At 38.0% G+C, this 9056-nt stretch overlaps 1 protein-coding gene across 1 annotated transcript in view; it reads left to right on the forward strand.

The window, feature by feature from the left end:
* The window catches only part of LOC127813589 (ABC transporter I family member 20-like), a 28235-nt gene extending 19434 nt beyond the window's left edge, over window positions 1-8801 (forward strand). The window contains exon 3 of the mRNA XM_052354632.1: window positions 8564-8801. Coding sequence (XP_052210592.1) covers window positions 8564-8740 — 177 coding nt within the window. The 3' untranslated portion in view covers window positions 8741-8801. The remainder of the gene's footprint in view (window positions 1-8563) is intronic.
* Window positions 8802-9056: the final 255 nt, after the last annotated feature.

Consider the following 9056-nt stretch of genomic DNA (forward strand, 5'->3'; position numbering starts at 1 on the left):
TTATTCCTTTGAATTCCTTTCCCTTTTTTTTACGTCTTGCTATTTCAATCATGATGCTTAAATAGTCATTCCATTTTAAACTGATTGTCACAACCCAATCAGTTTAAAATGGAATGACTATTTAAGCATCATGATTGAAATAGCAAGACGTAAAAAAAAGGGAAAGGAATTCAAAGGAATAAAAGGTAAAAGATCACTACAGTGATAACTGCTAGCGTTGAAGCTGCATGTAGACCTCCACAGAACAATCCAACGACTTCCTGCAATCGAAAACATCATAAAAATATGGCCAAATAGACTATTTTACACTGAACTTAGCGTTATTTTTTTTTCTATTATCCAGTTCTCACATTTTTTTCAATTTTATTATCGAACTTTAACTTTTGTTTTAATTTTGTCCTAAAGTAGACAGACGTGTGGACCTACATACGTGACGCTGAGGTGGCGTGCTGTTGTGTCCAATAATGGACACATTAGCAAAACAAACTCATGCTTGACTTTGATCCAAATCTGACCCAGTGGGTCGACCGAACATTTAATAGGTCAAAACTCATTTTCTTTCCCAAATCACCTAGGGTTTCGCCTTCCACCTTGCCCTGCCGCTCCCGTTGGTGCCTTTTTCCTGCCCTTGGCCACCTTCTTCTTTCTCACTCTTCATCGCCGGTGGCTTGCTTCCATTAATGGCGGTCACATAGGCAGCCGATTGTAAAAAGACGAGAGAGGGGAGAAGACCGGAGGTCGATGGGAAAAAACGACCATGGCGAGATCGATGTTTAGAAGATGACAAGGGCCATGGGTCTATTGCCGTCGACTGATTGGGCCTTGCATCCGCCATCGTCGACGATGTTCTCCAAAATCGAGGTTCATCGTGACTGCCCTGACTGACGGTTCGTGTCCCCTTTTGGTCGATGGCTCACGACGTGGGTCATCGTTTTCGTCGACCGATTTACACGAGTCTTCTCAGCCACGAGTCGAATCTCGGCATTGCAATAGCTATCGACGCCATGGCCGATGACCTCTGGTCAGCCAATCAAAAGTTAATTTGATATTGTTTAGTTACCCAATCAAAACATACGTTTAAAGAATGTCAAATTAACTTTTTCACTATCATTTTTATCACATGTTCTCAATTAGTTTATTAATTTTTCTTTTATATTAGTTTTAGTGTTTTTCAAATTTTTTTATTTAACTGTTTGTTAATTTATTTTAATTTTTTATATTATTATTTTTTTTCTTTTTCCTGCAGATGATTGATCAACAGACTAGAGAATTTACTTATGTTCACGTTCACCGAATAATAATGTAGGGAATGCAACTCACTACTCATTGTGGGATCAAGCACCTTGTGGCAGTTCATGAGGCTCTCAACCAGTATGCATTGTTGGATAGATTCGTGCAGGATTCATTAGGTCACTTATTGCATATACCTCTTATCACAAATGATGACTGCACCACAACTGCTATTTCAAATTTTAGTTAAGGAGGTAACAGTTCCTGGTGCCCGCCACGATTAAATGTGGTTCGAGATTAGCGGCGCACCATACAGGTATGAGAAGCTGGAGTTCATCCTTATTAGTGGACTCCGGTTTGGGCGCATTGATAAAGAAAGCATTGAAGCGAGGCCAGTTGAGGCAGATAGTTTACGGACACGACATAAAACTGCAACTTATGATAAATGACTTGTACCAGAGGATGTCCTGAAACTAATTTACATTGCTGTGGTCAATATACTATTGTTGGGCCATGATGACCGTACATATGTTGAGGATTTCATGTAGGCTTTGGTCGATGATTTACATGCATTTGAGGCGTTCCCTTAGGGGACGTACATCTATAGTCAGAGTTTACATTACCTTCGTTTGGCCACAAAGAAGGAGAAGTTGACTAACGAGGTTGGGAAGAAAATCAACATTTATGGTTTCGTGTGGGCGTTTCAAGTACAATCACTAATATTTTAATCTCTTCGTATTGTATTACATTACATTATACATTGTATATGATTTGTATTTATTAACGTTTGTTTAATTTAATTTGTTTTATATTTTTTTATTATAAAATTTTTTGCTCTTTATAGTGGTAGTTGATTGAGACATTCTCATTTGTTGAGAATAAATAGGCTGTCAGACTATCCGAATCAATCACCATTCCTAGGTGTAGGAAATGGTTGTGAAATAAAAGGCCACAAGTCAAAAATTACGAGAAATATTTGATGAATGTAAGTGTAAATGTGACCTAAAATGTCTCGTTTCTTTTTATTTATATAATATCTATCTAAAAAAATACAATTCTGTAGGCACGTGGATCGTTTACGACACTAGACCCCATCTATACTGAGCGGGAGATGGATTTTTGGAGGTCTTATAACTCTCTCCACTCGGTTGGAGTCGACGTCTACAAAATTGGGAGTGAGGAGGTAGGCAGGGTTGGATACATAGGGATGAGGAGGAAGAGGCTGTACATGAACAGAGGACGCCAAGATTTGGGTAGCACAGTCCGCATTGCGCACAATATGAGAATGGGATATGTTTATTACAATAATGTTTTTTATTTTTATTTTTTGTAATAAGTTTTTTGTTTTTACTTTTTTTTTTTTTTTTTGTCTTTTACAGTTTACCGAGAGATTGGATTTAACGTTGGAAACGCTGCAAATGATGGATGGGGAAATCAGTCAGTTGAGGTCATGGATGCAATAGAAAATCTGTCAGTTAAGGACATGGATGTAACAAGAAATCAATTAGATGAGGATACAGTTTGACAAGGAAATGAGTCAAATGAGAGAACAGATCACAACACTGTGCACTCATTTACGCGTCCTGCCTATTGAGGATTTCTCAGCTCACAGCAACGATGGCGATGAGTAGCACTTGGGTGCTGATCAGATAGATCCTGATCATCACGATTTCTAGGGCCAAACATCTACATCTGGGGTAAGTTCCTAATTCACTTTTATTTATACGTTTTACATATCGTTTTAAAAATGCATGTTGTAATATTTCGTACAGTTGCAAGAGAAAGTGGTTAGGGTCGCTAAACGTGCTATGCGAGACAAACAGCCGTCACAGTTTCTAAAATCTCCTTACACTGATTCGATCCGACCGAAGAATAGAAAGAAATATGTCCCAGCGAATGAGCCAGACGTGGAGGCAATGCCATCGGTGCCCGAGAAAGTGGGGGATGATGATCTTAACCCCCTTGAAGGCTACATTGAGTTCATAACCTCAAAATAAGACATTTGGTAAGTAACTTGTATTATTTTTTTATTTACAACAACAATACGTTCTCAACTTTAAAAATTCTAATTCTTGGTTGTTGTAGTTGTCACACCGGTTACGTCCTCAATTTATCCCTGGTCGACTTTCAGGGCATTGAGAAAGAGACCGAATAGTTGGGGGAGGAACACATTGATAGTTACATGTGTTGCTTAAGACGTGCACAGTCTCATCCACTATACGATAGGAATTATGCTATCATGTCGACCGGGCTATTTGTGAGCGCTGCAAACATTTTAAATTAGTCTTGTTTTTTGGTTTTTTTGCATTTCAATTTAGTTTGTCGACCGGGTTATTGTTTTATTTGGTTACAGGTGTTTATAGCAGAATTTTGGAGAAAAAAATAGAATGACACCGGGACAATTTTCGTGCCTTCTACGGCGACTGTATCATATGGTCAGTAAGAAATCTATTCACACTGTAAATGCAAGTAAGGAATCACATTATTCTTCAAACGATCTAACAATTAACATAAGTGACGACATTATCATGCCTGAATGAGTTCATTTATATTGATTGTCTACATCGTTGCCAAAATTATTATCATCTTGATTGCTCAACTGTATATGACACCAACGACGAGCGTGTCCAATTTTTTTCCAAATGCTGCATTTTTGACTTGATCTTGCAGTGGCCATGGCAGCGTCTCTTGATTCTGTAGTAGCGGCTGTACTCGACTCACCAAAAGAGAACGACCATGGCGGCGTCTCTTAATTCATTAGGGCAAGATAGACGGTTGTGTCCCTGTGTACTGCATTTTCTATATTTTTTCCTTCAACGAGCTTCCCCACCAAAAGGAATTCGACGCTCTCTCAGTCTACCCGATTATCTTCTTTGTATTGGTGGGTGTACAACCACCCATCTGACATGTGTAGAATTAACCTAAGCGGACTTGTTAGGGACCGGATTAATGGGAAGTTCATATCCCTTTTTGACCCAGCTTGCGATGTAATATGGATGTCAAAACAAATGGTAGTGCACCCGCATGAAACTGTCAGGTACGATAAAGAAAGATAGAGTGTTAATATATCACATTAAACAATGAATGTAATAAGAACAATAAAGTCAAACCATGATACCTATTAGCAACAATTGCATGAAGACATAGTACTTATAATACACAGGAATAAGGTCCTCGTGAAACATGTCAAGGAATGCGATGGGATCTTGATCAAGATCCCACTTACGACAACTGCATGTCTTCGCAACAATGTTAACGATCCCATCGCATTCCTTGACATGTTTCACGAGGACCTTATTCCCGTGTATTATAGGAACTACACTACTTCCTCGATCTAATGTTTTGCTATGGGCAAAGTTGACATATGCCACTGTAAGTAATCTCAGTTACAATCCTGTCAGCAGTAGCATGTCTGTCGCCAAACAATTTCTGAAGTATATGTCTCAAAAATTCATGTGCACTCGTTATAGGCAACCGACGTGCTTTCATCATGCATTTATTGAGAGACTCGGCAATATTGGTGGTCATCATGGAATATCTTCTTCTCGGACAATATGCACGCGATCACCTTTCCATTCTTGCTTCCACTAATGTTAGGTGTGTCTGAAGATACATCAATTGAAATTTTGCCATGTGTATCACACTCTACTTGAGTGCAGCTGTATGCTGTAAGATAGAATGTCTCCATCACATCATTTTGTTGTCTATATCGTTTCTTTAGGTTTTGTTTAAGGTGGAAGAAACAAAATACATGGGGGACATGAGGCAAAACAAGGCTCATCGCGTTCGCAATGCTTTTAACATAACACATTAAGCACATTTAATTTAATTAATTTATAACATTTTGGCACACATGAGAGTTCTTCTCATCAGGCTTCGTTGGCCAACGAAGCCCGATGAAAAGTCTTATCGGGCTTCGTTGCCAACCCATTGGGCCTCGTGGGACAAGAGGTCGATGGGAAGCCTATCGGACTTCGTGGGATAACAAAGCCCGATGGGGATCCCATCGGGTTTGGTTGCCCAACAAAGCCCAATGGGTTTCGTTGCCAACAAAGCCCAATGGGATCCCCATGGTTTTGTTGGACAACAAAGCCCGATGCGGATCCCATCAGGCTTAGTTGGGTAATGAATCCCCATTGGGCTTTGTTGCCCAATGAAGCCAGATGACGGTGTGTCACTTCTGCAAATTTCGATGACGGTGTGTCTTTTTTGAATTTTTTTTTATCACACAAATTTGGAATAAATATCTACCAAAAATGTTTTATTTACAACCATAACCATTCTACACAATTTTAATAAGCAATGTCAACACAAAAATACTTTTGAAAAACCAAATAAATATAAATCAAAATCAATACATTGAATGCTTGTTGGAGAGGGAAACTTCTCGTGAATGAGTTTTTCAATGAGGTCACTGCGATGATTGATGAAGAAGTTAAATGACCCAACAAGCAAAAGATTGAATGTAGGAAGAATGGTTAAGTTTGATGGTTTCGACAATGGAGAGATATTAATAGATTACAAAAAGCTTCAAAAATGAAGGCAAATAGAACAACTCCTCATCTTCATCTTCATTGTCATCTTCTTCTTCTTGTTCTTGTTCTTGATGTTCTTTTACTGAAGTTTCAAACATGGAGAGCCAAGAAATCCATTGAATATCTTCATCAATACTTAGTAGTAGCTTCTCATTGGCCAATTCCTCTGGTTCCCCCTTGAACAAAAGGATGTTGTAGAAGCTTTTCAACTGTCCATCTTGTGTTCCATTGCTTGTCCAAACACTTGATCAATAAATCTTTTTCCCTCGCTGGATATGTTTATTGGAATTCTGGGTCGTTCTTTCATAAGAGCTATCTTGTGTCTAAGCTCCATATTGTTCTTGTACCTCCACGGATGTTTTCCAGTAATCATCTCGGATGTCGTGGACCCAAGAGCCCATATATCTGTAGGTGGTTTATTAGAGCCCCACTGAACAGCTTCTGGTGAAGAATATAGAAGAGTTCTGCAATTGTGGCCCAACAAATGACCGTAGTTTCGTCCATTGTCATCATTTATTTTCTTTCTTAATCCAAAATCGGTTATCTTCACCTAGTATCCGGTACCATCTTCATACGGGAAAACAAGAATGTTGTGTGGCTTAATGTCGCAATTCACGTAGCCATTCTTGTGTATGTAGCATAGAGTTTTCAAAATCATGGGAGTATAGCGCCTGACGTCAAATTTAGGCAATCTCCCTCTGCTTCTTTCCATCAGACTCTTGAGTGAACTGTCGGGAGCGTACTCCAGCAATAGGTTGTAGAGACTCTTGCCGTTTTCCTCCGATACGTCTTCTCCATAACAACAGATGATTGTAGGACAATCACCCAATATGTGAAGGAGTTCTCCTTCCCATTGTAGAGAGGATGAGAAGTCGAAATCTGCAAACTTGACAGCAATTGTAGGTGCTATGATGTTGGCAAACCATCATCATCAGAATCTCCTAATTCCCTTACTGGAGGCACTGCCTTGCACACTGTCCGAAAGGATCCCTTGCCAAGAAACTGTATCTTTACCCAAGAACCCATTAATTGCCCTTCAATCTCTCTCTCTCTCCCCCTAATGACAATGATAGTGTTAATTTGTTTGATGATGGTGTTATTGACGATGATATTTTCTAATGTACGTATGCATGCATATTTATAGAAGGATGTGTAGGTCCATTAATCCAAAACCAATAATGAATTGGATTACACATGGTATCAGATCAGATGAGATCAAAATCTGCAGTAATCTTATCAAAAGCTACTGCCAATTATTCCCATTACCCAGTGGCAATGTAATATTTGTCTGATTTCCACGTGATAAGAAATATTGTATATCAATTGGCTAAATAGGTGATCCGATCATGTACAACTAATTTTGATTTTGATTTTGGCTTCTTATCTCTGTTAGAAGATAAAGAGTATATCACTCGGTAAAGTAAATCCAACTAAAATAGCTGATCTAGAAGGAATTAAGCCTCTGAGTCTTCCTGTCTGGATAATTAAGAATCAATCAATATTGGCAATGGCGGTGAAATTAGGAAAGTGACACAAGTACTTTTTGGATTAATCCATTTAACCATCTCAAGATAATGAAAATTTGCTTTCTAGTTAGCAAAGTTTCCGATATTTAGCAGTTCAACATTAATAAATGCGAATTTTAGAAGTATGATAACTTCTTATAATAAAAATTTCTGTAATATATATATATATATATATATATACACACACACATGCAAGAAGCCTTTGTGTTTTGTTGCTTTTGATATTTAGGATTGTCCTTAATATTTAAATTTTTAGAGGGTAATTGGTATGTAATTGTTATTGTTGGATCCCATACAAAAATCAAAAGAAAGAGAACATTATAACATTTATTATGATTGGTTTTCAACAATATTACGTGCATGATACCACAATAATCATGCATTTTAAAACATTCTGTTACCTCGGGGGAGAGGTTGGTTTCTATCTTGTAATTCTAAAAGTATTTTATGGATAACTTATATATCGTGCACTTTAACCATTTTCTGGTTTGTATGCTTTGATGACTTGTCTATTTTGCATACATTTGTGGTTGATTTGCTTATTTTGCTTCAGTTCAAAATTTCTGATTGATCTGTGAGTATTTTCGTAAATGGAGGCTGTGATTCAGCTGGTGGCTGTTTGGTAGGAAAAGTAGCTGTGAATTTGTGTGAAATGTCTTCATGGGATAATGTTAATTGCTTTAACCTGTGAATTTAAGGTTGATTGCTTGACGGAACTCTTTTCCCTTTTTCTCATGTGCTGGGGAAATTTATTTTCTGACAAAACTTGCTTCTACAAAGATTTAAATCTGGTTTCCTAGTTCCTTCTCCCAGTGGAAGGGAGTTGATGAAATTTAATGCAATTGTTTTCTTTCTCTCTGTTTGGTTAATTTCCAACTCACTTTTCGCATAAATGAGCTAAGAATTAGAATTTTCCAACTTATGGAGGGAAAGAAACAGGAGGGGGAGGGTGTTTGAGAGTAAGCTCTGGTTTTTATTTTGAAAAGGGACATCATTTTATTAGTGAAATAAAGCATTAACTAGGAAAGTGTTTCAAGCTTCTTTCTCATCTGGATTTTCCTAAGGCTCAAGTTGTTATAACTTTGTAGTGAGAGTTCTGTTTCCCTTTATTATTTTTTTTCTTGCCATATTCCTTTCATTTTCTCTCTCTTTAGAAGGGAATTACTAAAGCATGTTGTAGAAAGAAATATTGAAAACCACTAACGGCCGTGGGTTTTCCTACAATGGCACTGATAATGAATTATATCTGATTGGAAGTTTTCTTTTTCTCAGTGGAGGCGAGAGGTTGCTTTTGCTGGCTTTGAGGTGCCGATACAAATGGATGTTTCTGATAAGAAGATGATTTTTGTGGTTTCTAGAATTAATCCTCATAGAAGAATCGAACCCATTAAGGTGAGAAATGAAAAACCTAGCAAATTATTTTTCACCCTTTTTATATTAAGTGTTTAATGTTATTAACATAATTGGTTCACTGTACACATTGATTGTTAATTGAGTGAGTATCTCACAATTCCCTTGTAATTTTCTCTGCACTGACGAGCCCCCCCAAGTCCCCAAATGTGGAGACTCGAGAAATCCATTCGCCATCATCAACACTAATCCACGATGGCACCATCTCATCCTCATCATCCACCAATCCATTTGACTCATCGACAATGAAAGGATGGTTCAGAAGTCTTTTAGCTATCCATATACCCTCCGATCGCCTATTTAGACATTTTATTACAAAATCTCGCCCTTCATCTGACAGATGATGGGGAATCCG

This window comes from Diospyros lotus, chromosome 11 (assembly GCF_014633365.1).
Source record: "Diospyros lotus cultivar Yz01 chromosome 11, ASM1463336v1, whole genome shotgun sequence".
Lineage (NCBI taxonomy): Eukaryota > Viridiplantae > Streptophyta > Magnoliopsida > Ericales > Ebenaceae > Diospyros > Diospyros lotus.